This window comes from Oncorhynchus gorbuscha, linkage group LG13 (genome assembly GCF_021184085.1).
Source record: "Oncorhynchus gorbuscha isolate QuinsamMale2020 ecotype Even-year linkage group LG13, OgorEven_v1.0, whole genome shotgun sequence".
NCBI classification, from domain to species: Eukaryota; Metazoa; Chordata; class Actinopteri; order Salmoniformes; family Salmonidae; genus Oncorhynchus; species Oncorhynchus gorbuscha.
Genome location: NC_060185.1, coordinates 36309432 through 36329339, shown reverse-complemented (window position 1 = coordinate 36329339; position 19908 = coordinate 36309432). Strand labels below are relative to the sequence as shown.

At 47.0% G+C, this 19908-nt stretch overlaps 1 protein-coding gene across 5 annotated transcripts in view; it reads right to left on the bottom strand.

Annotated features, from left to right (window-relative positions):
- The window catches only part of LOC123992809 (BCAS3 microtubule associated cell migration factor-like), a 384557-nt gene that overhangs the window by 17730 nt on the left and 346919 nt on the right, over nucleotides 1-19908 (bottom strand). For all 5 annotated transcript variants that reach the window (XM_046294336.1, XM_046294339.1, XM_046294337.1 and 2 more), the window contains one exon: nucleotides 16855-17022. In XM_046294336.1, the coding sequence (XP_046150292.1) occupies nucleotides 16855-17022 (168 nt within the window). The remainder of the gene's footprint in view (nucleotides 1-16854; nucleotides 17023-19908) is intronic.

Genomic DNA, 19908 nt, shown 5'->3' with positions numbered 1-19908 from the left:
ATAAGCGGTGGCGACTCTGAATACAGGAATTATTCTTCATCGTCTCACACTGTCGCCGCGGATTACTCTCACGCTCTCAGCTGGCTGCAGAGAGGTAGAGAAAGAGGAAGAGATAAAAAGAGAGAGATGAAGAGAAAGAGGAAGAGAGGAAGAGAGAGCGACCTGCCAGTGAATGGAGGAGTGCTGAGGGGCAGAAATAATGACCTTGCTCTTCTTTCACACTCCCATCTTTTTCCTCTGCACCATACTCTTCAGCCTCAGCTCATGTCACTTTCACTTTTCTTTCCCAGGGTTCCCTTCTTTTTAAATATTTTCTTTTAGCAGCTCAGCTGAATGTCTTTCAGTGGTACAGAGAGCACTCAGTGTCTTTCTCTGGTTATAGTGAAGCAGGTTAGAACACGCCCCTGGGTTTCTCTTTCTCCATTGAGGCAGGTTAAAACAGGGCCATGGGTTTCTCTTTCTCTATTGAAGCAGGTTAAAACAGGGCCCTGGGTTTCTTTTTCTCTAGTGAAGCAGGTTAGAATAGGGCCCTGGGTTTCTCTTTCTCTATTGAAGCAGGTTAGAACAGGGCCCTGGGTTTCTCTTTCTCTATTGAAGCAGGTTAAAACAGGGCCCTGGTTTTTTTTGTCTCTATTGAAGCAGGTTAGAACAGGGCCCTGGGTTTCTCTTTCTCTATTGAAGCAGGTTAGAACAGGGCCCTGGGTTTCTCTTTCTCTATTGAAGCAGGTTAAAACAGGGCCCTGGGTTTCTCTGTCTCTATTGAAGCAGGTTATAACAGGGCCCTGGATTTCGCTTTCTCTATTGAAGCAGGTTAGAACAGGGCCCTGGGTTTCTTTTTCTCTCGTGAAGCAGGTTAGAATAGGGCCCCGAGTTTCTCTTTCTCTATTAAAGCAGGTTATAACAGGGCCCTGGGTTTCTCTTTCTCTATTGAAGCAGGTTAGAACAGGGCCCTGGGTTTCTCTTTCTCCATTGAAGCAGGTTAGAACAGGGCCCTGGGTTTCTCTTTCTCTATTGAAGCAGGTTAGAACAGGGCTCTGGGTTTCTCTGTCTCTATTGAAGCAGGTTATAACAGGGCCCTGGATTTCGTTTTCTCTATTGAAGCAGGTTAGAACAGGGCCCTGGGTTTCTTTTTCTCTCGTGAAGCAGGTTAGAATAGGGCCCTGAGTTTCTCTTTCTCTATTGAAGCAGGTTATAACAGGGCCCTGGGTTTCTCTTTCTCTATTGAAGCAGGTTAAAACAGGGCCCTGGGTTTCTTTTTCTCTCGTGAAGCAGGTTAGAATAGGGCCCTGAGTTTCTCTTTCTCTATTGAAGCAGGTTATAACAGGGCCCTGGGTTTCTCTTTCTCTATTGAAGCAGGTTAGAACAGGGCCCTGGGTTTCGGGGTGGTGGCACCGGGATCCTCATCTCTCCCAAGTGGTCATTCTCTCTTTCTCCCCTTACCCATCTGTCTATCGCCTGTCTATCGCCTATCGCCTTGAATTCCATGCTGTCACAGTTACCAGCCCTTTCAAGCTTAACATCCTTATCATTTATCGCCCTCCAGGTTCCCTCGGAGAGTTCATCAATGAGCTTGATGCCTTGATAAGCTCCTTTCCTGAGGACGGCTCACCTCACACAGTTCTGGGCGACTTTAACCTCCCCACGTCTACCTTTGACTCATTTCTCTCTGCCTCCTTCTTTCCACTCCTCTCCTCTTTTGACCTCACCCTCTCACCTTCCCCCCCTACTCACAAGGCAGGCAATACGCTCGACCTCATCTTTACTAGATGCTGTTCTTCCACTAACCTCATTGCAACTCCCTCCAAGTCTCCGACCACTACCTTGTATCCTTTTCCCTCTCGCTCTCATCCAACATTTCCCACACTGCCCCTACTCGGATGGTATCGCGCCGTCCCAACCTTCGCTCTCTCTCCCCCGCTACTCTCTCCTCTTCCATCCTATCATCTCTTCCCTCTGCTCAAACCTTCTCCAACCTATCTCCTGATTCTGCCTCCTCAACCCTCCTCTCCTCCCTTTCTGCATCCTTTGACTCTCTATGCCCCCTATCCTCCAGGCCGGCTCGGTCCTCCCCTCCCGCTCCGTGGCTCGACGACTCATTGCGAGCTCACAGAACAGGGCTCCGGGCAGCCGAGCGGAAATGGAGGAAAACTCGCCTCCCTGCGGACCTGGCATCCTTTCGCTCCCTCCTCTCTACATTTTCCTCTTCTGTCTCTGCTGCTAAAGCCACTTTCTACCACTCTAAATTCCAAACTTCTGCCTCTAACCCTAGGAAGCTCTTTGCCACCTTCTCCTCCCTCCTGAATCCCCCCCCCCTCCTCCCTCTCTGCAGATGACTTCGTCAACCATTTTGAAAAGAAGGTCGACGACATCCGATCCTCGTTTGCTAAGTCAAACGACACCGCTGGGCCTGCTCACACTGCCCTACCCTGTGCTCTGACCTCTTTCTCCCCTCTCTCTCCAGATGAAATCTCGCATCTTGTGACGGCCGGCCGCCCAACAACCTGCCCGCTTGACCCTATCCCCTCCTCTCTTCTCCAGACCATTTCCGAAGACCTTCTCCCTTACCTCACCTCGCTCATCAACTCATCCCTGACCGCTGGCTACGTCCCTTCCGTCTTCAAGAGAGCGAGAGTTGCACCCCTTCTGAAAAAACCTACACTCGATCCCTCCGATGTCAACAACTACAGACCAGTATCCCTTCTTTCTTTTCTCTCCAAAACTCTTGAACGTGCCGTCCTTGGCCAGCTCTCCCGCTATCTCTCTCAGAATGACCTTCTTGATCCAAATCAGTCAGGTTTCAAGACTAGTCATTCAACTGAGACTGCTCTTCTCTGTATCACGGAGGCGCTCCGCACCGCTAAAGCTAACTCTCTCTCCTCTGCTCTCATCCTTCTAGACCTATCGGCTGCCTTCGATACTGTGAACCATCAGATCCTCCTCTCCACCCTCTCCGAGTTGGGCATCTCCGGCGCGGCCCACGCTTGGATTGCGTCCTACCTGACAGGTCGCTCCTACCAGGTGGCATGGCGAGAATCTGTCTCCTCACCACGCGCTCTCACCACTGGTGTCCCCCAGGGCTCTGTTCTAGGCCCTCTCCTATTCTCGCTATACACCAAGTCACTTGGCTCTGTCATAACCTCACATGGTCTCTCCTATCATTGCTATGCAGACGACACACAATTAATCTTCTCCTTTCCCCCTTCTGATGACCAGGTGGCGAATCGCATCTCTGCATGTCTGGCAGACATATCAGTGTGGATGACGGATCACCACCTCAAGCTGAACCTCGGCAAGACGGAGCTGCTCTTCCTCCCGGGGAAGGACTGCCCGTTCCATGATCTCGCCATCACGGTTGACAACTCCATTGTGTCCTCCTCCCAGAGCGCTAAGAACCTTGGCGTGATCCTGGACAACACCCTGTCGTTCTCAACTAACATCAAGGCGGTAGCCCGTTCCTGTAGGTTCATGCTCTACAACATCCGCAGAGTACGACCCTGCCTCACACAGGAAGCGGCGCAGGTCCTAATCCAGGCACTTGTCATCTCCCGTCTGGATTACTGCAACTCGCTGTTGGCTGGGCTCCCTGCCTGTGCCATTAAACCCCTACAACTCATCCAGAACGCTGCAGCCCGTCTGGTGTTCAACCTTCCCAAGTTCTCTCACGTCACCCCGCTCCTCCGCTCTCTCCACTGGCTTCCAGTTGAAGCTCGCATCCGCTACAAGACCATGGTGCCTGCCTACGGAGCTGTGAGGGGAACGGCACCTCAGTACCTCCAGGCTCTGATCAGGCCCTACACCCAAACAAGGGCACTGCGTTCATCCACCTCTGGCATGCTCGCCTCCCTACCACTGAGGAAGTACAGTTCCCGCTCAGCCCAGTCAAAACTGTTCGCTGCTCCAATGGTGGAACAAACTCCCTCACGATGCCAGGACAGCGGAGTCAATCACCACCTTCCGGAGACACATGAAACCCCACCTCTTTAAGGAATACCTAGGATAGGATAAGTAATCCTTCTCACCCCCCCCCTTTAAGATTTAGATGCACTATTGTAAAGTGACTGTTCTACTGGATGTCATAAGGTGAATGCACCAATTTGTAAGTCACTCTGGATAAGAGCGTCTGCTAAATGACTTAAATGTAATGTAAATGTTTCTCTTTCTCTATTGAAGCAGGTTAAAACAGGGCCCTGGGTTTCTCTTCCTCCATTGAAGCAGGTTAGAACAGGGCCCTGGGTTTCTCTTTCTCTATTGAAGCAGGTTAAAACAGGGCCCTGGGTTTCTCTTTCTCTATTGAAGCAGGTTAGAACAGGGCCCTGGGTTTCTCTTTCGCTATTGAAGCAGGTTAGAACAGGGACCTGGGTTTCTCTTTTCCTCTAGTGAAGCAGGTTAGAACAGGGCCTCGGGGGAAGGTGACAAAAGGAACAACTAATAGTTTTCAGTCAAGTACACAAATGGAGTGTGAGAAGGACAGAGGGGTGTGCGTGTGTGACTGGGTGTGGCCGCTGGTTAAGCCAACAGGTCTGTTCCCAATGGTCTAAAGCCACGTCTCCAAGTGCAAAAAGAGGTGAATTGAGAAGTGAGTTGATGTGTTGTACGTGTTTATAATCCTGAGTGAGTGTGTGTATGTATGTATGTACAGTGCCTTGCGAAAGTATTCAGCCCCCTTGAACTTTGCGACCTTTTGCCACATTTCAGGCTTCAAACAAAGATATAAAACTGTATTTTTTTGTGAAGAATCAACAACAAGTGGGACACAATCATGAAGTGGAACGACATTTATTGGATATTTCAAACTTTTTTAACAAATCAAAAACTGATAAATTGGGCGTGCAAAATTATTCAGCCCCTTTACTTTCAGTGCAGCAAACTCTCTCCAGAAGTTCAGTGAGGATCTCTGAATGATCCAATGTTGACCTAAATGACTAATGATGATAAATACAATCCACCTGTGTGTAATCAAGTCTCCGTATAAATGCACCTGCACTGTGATAGTCTCAGAGGTCCGTTAAAAGCGCAGAGAGCATCATGAAGAACAAGGAACACACCAGGCAGGTCCGAGATACTGTTGTAAAGAAGTTTAAAGCCGGATTTGGATACAAAAAGATTTCCCAAGCTTTAAACATCCCAAGGAGCACTGTGGAAGCGATAATATTGAAATGGAAGGAGTATCAGACCACTGCAAATCTACCAAGACCTGGCCGTCCCTCTAAACTTTCAGCTCATACAAGGAGAAGACTGATCAGAGATGCAGCCATGAGGCCCATGATCACTCTGGATGAACTGCAGAGATCGACAGCTGAGGTGGGAGACTCTGTCCATAGGACAACAATCAGTCGTATATTGCACAAATCTGGCCTTTATGGAAGAGTGGCAAGAAGAAAGCCATTTCTTAAAGATATCCATAAAAAGTGTTGTTTAAAGTTTTCCACAAGCCACCTGGGAGACTCACCAAACATGTGGAAGAAGGTGCTCTGTTCAGATGAAACCAAAATTGAACTTTTTGGCAACAATGCAAAACGTTATGTTTGGCGTAAAAGCAACACAGCACATCACCCTGAACACACCATCCCCACTGTCAAACATGGTGGTGGCAGCATCATGGTTTGGGCCTGCTTTTCTTCAGCAGGGACAGGGAAGATGGTTAAAATTGATGGGAAGATGGATGGAGCCAAATACAGGACCATTCTGGAAGAAAACCTGATGGAGTCTGCAAAAGACCTGAGACTGGGACGGAGATTTGTCTTCCATCAAGACAATGATCCAAAACATAAAGCAAAATCTACAATGGAATGGTTCAAAAATAAACATATCCAGGTGTTAGAATGGCCAAGTCAAAGTCCAGACCTGAATCCAATCGAGAATCTGTGGAAAGAACTGAAAACTGCTGTTCACAAATGCTCTCCATCCAACCTCACTGAGCTCGAGCTGTTTTGCAAGGAGGAATGGGAAAAAATTTCAGTCTCTCGATGTGCAAAACTGATAGAGACATACCCCAAGCGACTTACAGCTGTAATCGCAGAAAAAGGTGGCACTACAAAGTATTAACTTAAGGGGGCTGAATAATTTTGCACGCCCAATTTCTCAGTTTTTGATTTGTTAAAAAAGTCTGAAATATCCAATAAATGTCGTTCCACTTCATGATTGTGTCCCACTTGTTGTTGATTCTTCACAAAAAATACAGTTTTATATCTTTATGTTTGAAGCCTGAAATGTGGCAAAAGGTCGCAAAGTTCAAGGGGGCCGAATACTTTCGCAAGGCACTGTATGTATGTAAACTGGAACCAGGAGGGAGTAATGATTGATTGGCAAAGTGGGACCTTCTACCCCACCGTGATAATGTGGTGGTCTTCTGTGTGTGTGTGTGTTGGACCACTGTGGTGTGTTTTGTTGGTCTTGCGATGGATATCTGTGTGTTAAAACAAGCCTTGGTAGAAAGGAACCCAGTCAGTCACATAATTGACCTGGTAGTTTCTGCGAATGGCTACAAGAGGCTGTCCAAGTCAAACAGGAGATAGGAGCATCATTACCAAACCTACAGTAGGGAACAATAGAGGTTTTCACAGAGCTAACCAGAGGGTTGGAGTCTAGAGTCTAGCATCCACACGCCTTAATATGCCCAATTCATCAGACATTATGAAACAAACTTCATGAAATGATTCACATATACTGGCCCCAAGAGGTGCATTCAAGTTCACATGCAATGTGTGCTCTTTCTAGACATCCAGGCAGTAAAGAGTACTACTGTAAAATCAGATTGAAAAGCAGAACACTAAAGTAAGAGGTGTGTGTGTGTGGCAATAATCTGTATAGATGGAAAGGCCCTGTGCCCTTCTAACCACTCTGTTTCTCCATAAGTGGGACCCATAGACCTAGCTCTCATAGTCTGTACTTTCATTGGTCTCCTGACAGGTCCCCAAACACACTGGAACGTACCACTCTCTTTGGCAGGGAGGAAATCCTCACTCCACACCAACAGATTACATCAACTGCTTGCTTACTTCCAAACCACCCCCACCCACCCACACACAGTACTGTACATACATACAAAAAACACAGTGCTACATGTGGTGGCAGAGGCAAGGTTTTCTGTACCACGATAACATCGGACAAGAGATGGAGCTCCTCCAAAACCTACACGCAATCTGGTGGAATCAACCAGCCAAATCCACACTCCAATAGTACATGGAAGTAGGCCTAATTAAGTAAATCATAAACCTATGTGGACCGCCATCTGACAATTTGATAAATAATTAGAACATGACAAGTTCCTGCTACACACAGGGCCTGGTGGTGAGTGACATACTTCTTGGGTTTGGAGTGTCACACACTTTATTGAGCACACTGAGTGTACAAAACATTAGGAACACTGTCCTAATATTGAGTTGCACCCCTTTTTGCCCTCAGAACAGCCTCAATTCATCAGCGCAAGGACTCTACATGGTGTTGAAAGCGTTCCACAGGGATGCTGGCCAATGTTGACTTCAATGCTTCCCACAGTTGTGTCAAGTTGGCTGGATGTCCTTTAGGTGGTGGACCATTCTGGATACACATTAGAAACTGAGTGTGAAAAACCCAGCAGCGTTGCAGTTCCTGACACATTCAAACCGGTGCGCCTGGCACCTACTACCATACCCCGTTCAAAGGCACATACATTTATTGTCTTGCCCATTCACCCTCTGAATCCATGTCTCAAGTCTTAAAATCCTTCTTCAACCTGTCTCCTCCCCTTAATCTACACTGATTGAAGTTGATTTATCAAGTGACATTATTAATCATTTTTATTTTATAGTTATTTATATTGACTTTTTCTCCCCAATTTTGTGATATCCAATTGGTAGTCACAGTCTTGTCCCATCGCTGCAACTCCCGTACGGACTTGGGAGAGGCGAAGGTTGAGAGCAATGTGTCCTCCAAAACACGGCCCTGCCAAGCCTCACTGCTTCTTGACACACTGCTCGCTTAACCCGGAAGCCTGCCACACCAATGTGTCAGAGGAAACAATGTAAAACTGGTGACAGAAGTCAACGTGCATGTGCCCAGCCCGCTACAGGAGTCGCTAGAGCACGATGTGAAAAGGACATCCCGGCCAGCCAAACCCTCCCCTAGACCTAGACTTGGCGCTCAAGTAGCAGAGAGAACTGTCTATGTCTAGGGTGGCTGGAGTCTTTGATTAATTTTAGGGCCTTCCTCTGACACCACCTGGTATAGAGGTCCTGGATGGCAGGAAGCTTGGCCCCAGTGATGTACTGGGCTGTACGCATTACCCTCTGTAGTGCCTTGCGGTCGGAGGCCAAGCAGTTGTCATACCAGGCAGTGTTGCAACCATGCTCTCGATGGTGCAGCTGTAGAACCATTAGAGGATCTGTGGATCAATGCCAAATCTTTTCAGTCTCCCAAGGGGGAGTAGGTTTTGTTGTGCCGTCTTCACGACTGTCTTGGCGTCCATGGACCATGTTAATTTGTTGGTGATGTGGACACCAAGGAACTTGAAGCTCTCAACCTGCTCCACTACAGCCCCGTCAATAAGAATGGGGGCGTGCTTATCATTGTTGGTGATCAGGCCTACTACTGTTGTGTCATCGGCAAACTTAATGATGGAGTTGTGCCTGGCCGTACAGTCAGGAGTGAACAGGGAGTACAGGAGGGGACTGAGCACCCAACCTTGAGGGGCCCCCGTGTTGATGATTAACGTGGTGGCTGTGTTTGTTACCTACCCTTACCATCTGGGGTGGCCATTCAGGATGTCCAGGATCCAGTTTCAGAGGGAGGTGTTTAGACCCAGGGTCCTTAGCTTAGTGATGAGCTTTGAGGGCACTATGGTGTTGAACGCTGAGCTATACTCAATGAATAGCATTCTCACATAGGTGTTCATTTTGTCCAGGTGGGAAAGGGCAGTGTGGAGTGCAATAAAGATTGCATCTTCTGTGGATCTGTTAGGGAGGTATGCAAATTGGAGTGGGTCTAGGGTTTCTGGGATAATAGTGTTGATGTGAGCCATGACCAGCCTTTCAAAGCACTTCATGGCTACAGACGTGAGCGCTATGGATCGGTAGTCATTTAGGCAGGTTACCTTACTGTTCTTGGGCACAGGGACTATGGTGGTCTGCTTGAAACATGTTGGTATTACAGACTCAGACAGGGAGAGGTTTAAAATGTCAGTGAAGACAGTTGTCAGTTGGTCAGCGCATGCTCGATGTACACATCCTGGTAATCGATGGATTACCCTGGCCCTGCGGCCTTGTGAATGTTGACCTGTTTAAAGGTCTTAATCACTTACCCTTCACATTACACTCCATGCAGTTTGGCTTCAGAGCGAAACACTCCACAGAAACGGCCAACTGCTTTCTTCTGGAAAATGTGAAGTCCAAGATGGACAAAGGGGGTGCTGTTGGGGCTGTGTTTCTGGACCTAAGGAAGGCTTTTGATACTGTTAACCATGAGATTCTCATCACAAAATTGTCCAAGTTCAACTTTTCCCCTGATGCCTTGAGATGGATGAAATCATACCTTGGAGGCAGAACTCAGTGTGTCAGAGTGAGCAATGAGCTGTCGCCCACTCATAGCTATGATGTGGGCGTGCCCCAAGGGTCAATACTGGGGCCCCTCCTGTTCAGCCTGTATATTAATGATCTGCCTTCTGTCTGTACTGGGTCTGAAGTTCAAATGTATGCAGATGATACAGTGATATATGTGCATGCAAAGAGCAAACAACAAGCTGCACAAGAACTCACTACTGTAATGGTCCAAGTTACAAAGTGGCTCAGTGACTCGTGTTTGCATCTCAATGTGAAAAAAACTGTTTGCATGTTCTTCACAAAGACAGCAACAGATGCTACTGAGCCAGATGTCTATGTGTCAGGGGAGAAGCTCCAGGTGGTATCCGATTTTAAGTACCGTGGCATCATACTTGATTCCAACCTCTCTTTTAAAAAGCATGTGAAAAAGGTAATTCAAATAACCAAATTCAACCTAGCTAATTTCCGATTTATACGAAATTGTTTGACTACAGAGGTAGCAAAACTGTACTTCAATTCTATGATACTCCCCCACTTAACATACTGCTTGACTAGTTGGGCCCAAGCTTGCTGTACAACATTAAAACCTATTCAGTCTGTCTACAAACAGGCTCTCAAAGTGCTTGATAGGAAGCCCAATAGCCATCATCATTGTCACATCCTTAGAAAGCATGAGCTCTTGAGTTGGGAAAATCTTGTGCAATACACCGACGCATGTCTTGTATTCAAGATCCTTAATGGCCTGGCTCCCCCTCCACTCAATATTTTTGTTAAACAGAAAACCCAGACATATGGCAGCAGATCCACAAGGTCTGCCATGAGAGGTGACTGTATAGTTCCCCTAAGGAAAAGCACCTTTAGTAAATCTGCATTCTATGTGAGAGCTTCCCATGTCTGGAATACACTGCCATCAGACACACATAACTGCACCACATATCACACTTTCACAAAATGCTTGAAGACCTGGCTAAAGGTCAATCAGATTTGTGAACATGGTCCCTAGCTGTGTGTTGCCGCTTTCCATGTTGTCTGTTGTCTGTAGCTTGTGAGGTGTGGAAACACTTTGTTGCTTTTATGAATTTTGTTTTGCTGCTTTTTGTTCTATGTTGCTCTGTCTGTATGCTATGTCTTGCTTGTCCTATGTTGCTATGTCTTGCTTGTTCTATGGTGCTATTGTCTATATTGTAATTGTTTTTAATAACCTGCCCAGGGACTGCGGTTGGCTAAAACCGGCACTTTTACTGAAACGTTGATTAATGTGCACTGTCCCTGTAAAAATAAAATAAACTAAACTAAACATCGGCTGCGTAGAGCGTGATCACACAATCGTCCGGAACAGCTGATGCTCTCATGCATGTTACAGTGTTACGTGCCTCGAAGAGAGCATATAAGTAATTTAGCTCATCTAGTAGGCCCGTGTCACAGGGCAGCTCTCGGCTGTGGTTCCCTTAGTCTGTAATAGTTTGCAAGCCCTGCCACATCCGACAAGTGTCGGAGACGGTGTAGTACGATTCGATCTTAGTCCTATTTTTGATGGTTCGTCGGAGGGCATAGCGGGATTTCTAATATGCTTCCGGATTAGAGTCCCGCTCCTTGACAGCGGCAGCTCTACCCTTTAGCTCAGTGTGGATGTTGCCTGTAATCCATGGCTTCTGGTTGGGATATGTACGTACGGTCACTGTGGGGACAACGTCTTCGATGCACTTATTGATGAAGCCAGTGACTGATGTGGTGTACTCCTCAATGCCATCGGAAGAATCCCATAACATATTCCAGTCTGTGCTAGCAAAACAGTCCTGTAGCTTAGCATCTCTGCTAGTGGTTAGAGCGTTTGGCCAGTAACCGAAAGGTTGCTGGTTCGAATCCCTGAGTTGACAAGTTAAAAATAGTTTTTTTCTGCCACTGAACAAGGCAGTTAACCCCCTGTTCCCCGGTAGGCCGTCAATGTCAATACGAATTTGTTCTTAACTGGCTTGCCTAGTTAAATAACATTTTACAAAATCGGACCACTTTTTTATTTACCGATACACTGGTGCTTTCTGCTTTAATTTTAGCTTGTAAGCAGGAATCAGAGGATAGAATTATGGTCAGATTTGCCAAATGGATGGTGAGGGACAGCTTTGTACACATCTCTGTGTGTGGAGTAAAGGTGTCCTAGAGTTTTTTTCCCTCTGGTTGCACATTTAACATTTTTCAATGACATTTTTTATTTCAACTTTATTTAACCAGGTAGGCCAGTTGACAACAAGTTCTCATTTACAACAGTGACCTGGCCAAGATAAAGCAAAGCAGTGCAACACAAACAACAACACAGAGTTACACATGGGATAAGCAAACATACACTCAATAACACAATAGAAAAATCTATATACAGTGTGTGCAAATGTAGTAAGATTAGGGAGATAAGGCAATAAATAGGCCATAGTGGCAAAGTAAATTACAATTTAGCAATTAAACACCAGAGTGATAGATGTGCAAAAGATGAACGTGCAAGTAGAGATACTGTGGTGCAAGGAGCAAAATATATATATATATAAATAACAATATGGGGATGAGGTAGTTGGATAGGCTATTTACAGATGGGCTATGTACAGGTGCAGTGATCTGTGAGCTGCTCTGACAGCTGATGCTTAAAGTTAGTGAGGGAGATATGAGTCTCCAGCCTCAGCGATTTTTGCAATTAGTTCCAGTCATTGGCAGCAGAGAACTGGAAGGAAAGGTGGCCAAAGGAGGAATAGCATGCTGGTGGAAATTTGGTAAAAGGAATTTAAGTTTCCCAACATTAAAGTCCCCGGCCACTAGGAGAGCCGCCTCTGGATGAGCGTTTTCCTGTTTGCTTATGGCCGTATACAGCTCATTGAGTGCGGCCTTAGTACCAGCATCGGTCTTTGGTGGTATGTAGACAGCTACGAACAATACAGATGAAAACTCTCTAGGTAACGTTGTAGTCAGAAGTTTACATACACCTTAGCCAAATACATTTGAACTCAGTTTTTCACAATTCCTGACATTTAATGCTCGTAAAAATTCTCTGTCTTAGGTCACCACTGTTAGGATCACCACTTTATTTTAAGAATGTGAATTGTCAGCATAAATAGTAGAGAGAATGATTTATTTCAGATTTAATTTCTTTCATCACATTCCCAGTGGGTCAGAAGTTTACATACACTCAATTAGTATTTGGTAGCATTGCCTTTAAATTGTTTAACTTGGATCAAACATTTCGGGTAGCCTTCCACAAGCTTCCCACGATAAGTTGGGTGAATTTTGGCCCATTCCTCCTGACAGAGCTGGTGTAACTGAGTCAGGTTTGAAGGCCTCCTTGCTCGCACACGCTTTTTCAGTTCTGCCCACATATTTTCTATGGGATTGAGGTCAGGGCTTTGTGATGGCCACTCCAATACCTTGACTTTGTTGTCCTTAAGCCATTTTGCCACAACTTTGGAAGTATGCTTGGGGTCATTGTCCATTTGGAGGACCCATTTGCGACCAAGCTTTAACTTCCTGACCGATGTCTTGAGATGTTCCTTCAATATATCCACATAATATTCCTCCCTCATGATGCCATCTATTTTGTGAAGTGCACCAGTCCATCCTGCAGCAAAGCACCCCCACAACATGATGCCGCCACCCATGTGCTTCACGGTTGGGATGGTGTTCTTCCAGCTTCCAAGCCTCCCCCTTTTTCCTCCAAACATAACGAAGGTCATTATGGCCAAACAGTCCTATTTTCTTTTAGACCAGGGGACATTTCTCCAAAAAGTATGATTTTTGTCCCCATGTGCAGTTGCAAACCGTAGTCTGGCTTTTTTATGGCGGTTTTGGAGCAGTGGCTTCTTCCTTGCTGGTCGGCCTGTTAGGTTATGTCGATATAGGACTCATTTTACTGTGAATTTAGATACTTTTGTACCTGTTTCCTCCAGCATCTTCACAACGTCCTTTGTGTCTCCTTCCTGAGCGGTATGACGGCTGCATGGTTCCATGGTATTTATACTTGTGTACTAAATGTTTGTACAGATGAACGTGGTACCTTCAGGCATTTGGAAATTTCTCCAAAGGATGAACCAGACTTGTGGTGGTCTACATTTATTTTTCTGAGGTCTTGGCTGACTTCTTTTGATTTTCCCATGATGTCAAGCAAAGAGGCACTGAGTTTGAAGGTAGGCCTTAAAATACATCCACAGGTACACATCCAATTTACTCAAATTATGTCAATTAGCCTATCAACAGCTTCTAAAGCCATGACATAATTTTCTGGAATTTTCCAAGCTGTTTAAAGGCACAGTCAAGTTAGTGTATGTAAACTTCCGACCCACTGGAATTGTGATACAGTGAATAGTAAGTGAAATAATCTGTCTGTAAACAATTGTTGGAAAAATTAATTGTGTCATGCACAAAGTAGATGGGCCTGGACATGTGCTCGCTTAAGCAGGGGGACACGTCTGGCACTGCAGGATTTGAGTCCCTGGCGGCGTAATGTGTTACTGATGGTAGGCTTTGTTACTTTGGTCCCAGCTCTGCAGGTCATTCACTAGGTCCCCCTGTGTGGTTCTGGGATTTTTGCTCACCGTTCTTGTGATCATTTTGACCCCATGGGGTGAGATCTTGCGTGGAGCCCCAGATCGAGGGAGATTATCAGTGGTCTTGTATGTCTTCCATTTCCTAATAATTGCTCCCACAGTTGATTTCTTCAAACCAAGCTACTTACCTGCAGATTCAGTCTTCCCAGCCTGGAGCAGGTCTACAATTTTGTTTCTGCTGTCCTTTGACAGCTCTTTGGTCTTGGCCATAGTGGAGTTTGGAGTGTGACTGTTTGAGGTTGTGGACAGGTGTCTTTTATACTGATAACAAGTTCATACAGGTGCCATTAATACAGGTAAAGAGTGGAGGACAGAGGAGCCTCTTAAAGAAGAAGTTACAGGTCTGTGAGAGCCAGAAATCTTGCTTGTTTGTAGGTGACCAAATAATTATTTTCCACCAAAATTTGCAAATAAATTCATTAAAAATCCTACAATGTGATTTTCTGGATTTTTTCCCCTCATTTTGTCTGTCATAGTTGAAGTGTACCTATGATGAAAATTACAGGCCTCTCTCATCTTTTTAAGTGGGAGAACTTGCACAGTTGGTGGCTGACTAAATACTTTTTTGCCCCACTGTAAGTCAGGGCTGGATCCTCAACGTGGCCTCCATAAACACTGGCCTGACACTGGCTGAGGACAAAGGCTGGACTGGGTTATGTTATACTGGGGATGGGCTGAGAGGAGACTAGGGCTGGAATATACTAAACCTGACTAAATCAGGGGTCCTCTTCACGGCTCCAATGGAATTCATGTTGGGGTTGCACCATTAAGCAAAATCACATCAGCAACATTATGTTGCTAGCGCAAATCTAATTCCTGGAAGAGTATGTTTAGGAGTCAGTGCATGGGGCTTCCTGTCCCACCCCCTCCTTATATCCCTCTCTCTATCTGTGTCACCTGCCCCTGGCTGTGGCGTCAGTAGGTCTCTGGCTGTGCCTGAAAACACAAATCTGTGTGACTACAGGCTTTGTTCTGAGCGTGAGCCTGAGTGTGTGTGGAGTTGTGTGTTGAGGGGGAAATGTCAAAGAGGGTGATTTGTTCCATCATCCAGCATTCCAATACCGCGTCCCTCTGTGTGTGTGCGAAAGCCGGACAGAGAGAGAATCTGTGTATGAGTGAATCTTTCAGGTCTAGGCCAATGGGGCCTACAGTATGTCTAAGGATGGGGGAAACTGGGCCCTGCACGTGGAGACACTCTCTAAGCTATACACCATCTGGCCCTGCCCATCAAAGGCCTCTCTCTCTATGAACCGAACACACATGTACACGTTCTCTACATTAAAGTCAGCCATCAACCAGAGGTCCATATTAGATTTGCCTCCATTACGTCCCAGTTATTCCCTGCTTGAAGCTTGGTGCCACTGTCACACAAAGACAGCCTGCATCCCAAATGGCAATCTATTCTATATAGTAGGGCCCATAGGCCTCTGGTCAACAGTAGTGCACTACATAGAAAATAGGGTGTGTCCCCAGTCCACCTGACTGGGACTTATTCATATTTATGTCAGACAGAATGGATGTTCCTCTCTAGGTTTCTTCCTATTTTGTCTCAGACCGTGCTTTTACACCTGCATTGTTTGCTGTTTGGGGTTTTAGGCCATTTGATGTACCCCTCAGACTCGGCTCCAGACCCCCCCCCCCCCCCAGACAATATTTAGCCCATTCCTCTATGTCTCCCTCTCTCAAGAAAGGGTTAAGTTCATGTATATAGGAGGGCCCAAGGCAGAGGAAAACAGGGGGAGATTGGATGTAATGTGATCAGTAATTAATTTTGTGTTGCATTAGAGGGGGCCGTAGCGATGGATGGACAAGCGCAGACTACAAGTGTCCGGGAGTCGGCCCCTAATCTAATGACGAGCAGAGTCACAGAGACAGGAGCAATTATAGAGGGACAGAGAGAGAGAGAGGGACAGAGAGAGAGAGGGACAGAGAGAAACAGAGAGAGACAGAGAGAGAGAAAGGGACAGAGAGAGAGAGGGACAGAGAGAAACAGAGAGAGACAGAGAGAGAGCGGGCGTGAGAGGAGGGGGCGAGGGAGTCCATTCCATGTGACTGCCATTGCTGCTGCAGGGGCCTCTGTAAATGAATAGGTCCAAACAGGATTATGTCGTAAAAGATGGGCAACGAGAGCGAGAGAAAGAAAGGGATGATAGAGAGAGAGACGGATGAGAGCAGAGCGAGACCGAGAAGGGTGAGAGAGAAGGGGATGAGAGGAGGGGTGGGGGGGTAGTCGATGCTAAACACATTAGGGCCTTGTGACCCTTTGCTGCTCTAGCTCCCAGTGGCAGTCTCCTCTCCCTAAGAGAAAGCCCTCCTCTCCCACCATTAAAATCAAAGGATCTCTTGTTCACTTAAGGAGAGGAAGAGCGCTGCCGCTTCCTAAATGAGTTAAACATTTGGATTGTCTGAATGGCTGACACACACACACGCAGGCCCATACACAAATATACACCCGCACACTATTGAAAACTAGCTGCTGCAAAACCAAACAAGCATGATTAAGAGTAGCGGTTGAAAGATAGTAAATGAAAGTTCAAAAAGTTAAGAAAATGAAGTTGACCACTATCACATTTCACAGTTTGAGAGAATAGATGGTCAGTAAATTGTTGGAAAGATTGACACCACAACATTATTAATGATGACAAATTATTTATGAGTCTGTGTGTGTGCACGCGTTTGTGTGTGCGCACGCATGCGCATGTGTGTATATGTGTGTGCGCGTGTCTGTGTTAGTGTGTGTTTGTATGTTTGTGACTGACCGGTAGCCGAGCCCACTATGTCTCTGGATGGTGACTCTGACATGGCGTCTGCCAGCCTCTCTCTCAGCCCCTCCTCGGTGGACTCCACAGAGCTCATGTGACGCAGGCCAAAGCTCTCTGGCCAGCTTCCACACACCTCCAGCAGGGTCACACTGCGGTCAAACGTCCCTGGAACAACAAACGCAACTATTTAGTCAGTAGAACCCCGAAACATGGTCAGTTAAGTATATGTATAACCACACAGATGGTCAAGTGGAGTCCTGACCTCAAACACCACCTAATGTGCTGTTATCTTCAAATCTCTACCCCTGAAATGGAAAGCCCTATCACCAGCCTCCGTGTCTGTCTCCATCTATCTCTGGGTCCCAGACACTAAAACAACTGATTCAAACAATTACTGTCTCCCCAATTTAGCCAATTCCCTCACTCCCCCTGTATTTCAGGATGTGATGAACACTGAATTAAGTCAAGAGATTTAGTAGCTGGGACGAAGGCTGCAGACACGACTGACTACGGCCCTGGTTAAAGGGATACTGGGGGATTTTAGGAATGCGGCCCAGTCATTGGGTTAACACTAGTTAACATTGTCTGGTAAAACTACCTTCATACTGGACACGGAGACATAACAATGGTTTCAAAACCCCAAAGTAATCCCTTTATGTCCAGCAAATGGAAAAGTAGACCTTGTTGTTTGTTTAGTCCAAGGTGGGTGTCTTGTTGGAAAACACAGTGTACGTGCAGAGAGGCACTCTCTCTTCTGTGGGGTATTAACAGCCCCAGAGTAAATATGGAATGCAGACACACAGGCATGAACAAGATGTGTATGTTTCTTTAGGCCAGCCTGGTGATTTTTAGGATACCACAGGGTTTTCATTGTATCATTAGAAAACACAGCAGTGAATTGGATGGAGGGATGAGATCAAACAAGGGAAGAGGAGAGGTCCTTTTTTCCTGGAAAGTTAAGAAGAGCCACTGTACTGATAAACAGAGCGGAAAGAGCGAGAGAGAGAGTGAGAGAAAGAGATGTACAAAAAGACAATGACTGATAGAAAAGGAGGCATGACAGAGCAGAGGAAAGGAAAATGCAAAACAGAGAAGGAACTAGAGTGAGAAAACACCAGTAAAATGCTGGAATGATCTTTATCATAAAAGAGCCTCCATAGACTTGCTGCTATTGTTTGTTTGTCTGGTGGTTGTGGTTTGGTGCTTAGTCTCTCTCTACACTGACACCCAGTCCCCTGGCCCAGACTGGGTCTGTTTTATCAGAAGTAGCAGTGACAGTGGACCCTTTGATCTCAGAGTTAAGTTCAGTGTCTATCTAGGCCCTTGGTGTATGGAGACCTGGCCAGCCTCAGCCACACTCCGGTCCACTGACAGGCTTTAATGCTGGGGCGAGAGCCCGCACGGGCCGCCCTGCCTGGCCTGGTTCTACACACAGATAAGAGGGACCAGGTCTCCACTTGGCTATCTGCTGTTAGACACACACTGTCCTGGGCAAGCCAGGAGACGCTGATAACTTTAACACCACTTCATAAAAAAGCTGTGTGATTCCTCAAAGGAACCCCCCCTTGCCAGCAGGCCCACTATCAAAGCCATGGCCAAGAGCCTGTGTGTGGGGTGTTGGTGTGTGTGTGTGGGTGAGACAGAGAACAGTAGCCCTGTGTGTGGGGTGTTGGTGTGTGTGTGTGGGTGAGACAGAGAACAGTAGCCCTGTGTGTGGGGTGTTGGTGTGTGTGTGTGTGGGTGGGTGAGACAGAGAACAGTGCCCTGTGTGTGGGGTGTTGGTGTGTGTGTGTGGGTGAGACAGAGAACAGTAGCCCTGTGTGTGGGGTGTTGGTGTGTGTGTGGGGGTGGGTGAGACAGAGAACAGTACCCCTATGTGTGGGGTGTTGGTGTGTGTGGGTGAGACAGAGAACAGTAGCCCTGGTGTGGGGTGTTGGTATGTGGGTGGGTGAGACAGAGAACAGTAGCCCTATGTGTGGGGTGTTGGTGTGTGTGTGTGGGTGATACAGAGAACAGTAGCCCTGTGTGTGGAGTGCTGGTGTGTGTGTGTGGGTGAGACAGAGAACAGTAGCCCTATGTGTGGGGTGTTGGTGTGTGTGTGTGGGTGAAACAGAGAACAGTATCCCTGTGTGTGGAGTGCTGGTGTGTGTGTGTGGGTGGGTGAGACAGAGAACAGTAGCCCTATGTGTGGGGTGTTGGTGTGTGTGGGTGATACAGAGAACAGTAGCCCTGGTGTGGGGTGTTGGTGTGTGTGTGGGTGAGACAGAGAACAGTAGCCCTATGTGTGGGGTGTTGGTGTGTGTGTGTGGGTGATACAGAGAACAGTAGCCCTGTGTGTGGGGTGTTGGTGTGTGTGTGGGGTGTTGGTATGTGTGTGGGTGAGACAGAGAACAGTAGCCCTGTGTGTGGGGTGTTGGTGTGTGTGTGTGTGGGTGATACAGAGATCAGTAGCCCTGTGTGTGGGGTGTTGGTGTGTGTGTGGGGTGTTGGTGTGTGTGTGTGGGTGAGACAGAGATCAGTAGCCCTGTGTGTGGGGTGTTGGTGTGTGTGTGGGGTGTTGGTGTGTGTGTGTGGGTGATACAGAGATCAGTAGCCCTGTGTGTGGGGTGTTGGTGTGTGTGTGTGGGGTGTTGGTGTGTGTGTGTGGGTGAGACAGAGAACAGTAGCCCTGTGTGTGGGGTGTTGGTGTGTGTGTGTGGGGTGTTGGTGTGTGTGTGTGGGTTGTTGGTGTGAGTGTGGGGTGTTGGTGTGTGTGTGGGTGAGACAGAGAACAGTAGCCCTGTGTGTGGGTGTTGGTGTGTGTGTGTGTGTTGGTGTGTGTTGGTGTGTGTGTGTGTGTGTGTGTGTGTGTGTGTGTGTGTGTGTGTGTGTGTGTGTGTGTGGGGTGTTGGTGTGTGTGTGTGTGTGGGTGAGACAGAGAACAGTGCCCTGTGTGTGGGGTGTTGGTGTGTGTGTGTGGGGTGTGTGTGTGGGGAGTGAGACAGAGAACAGTAGCCCTGTGTGTGGGGTGTTGGTGTGTGTGTGTGTGGGTGGGTGAGACAGAGAACAGTA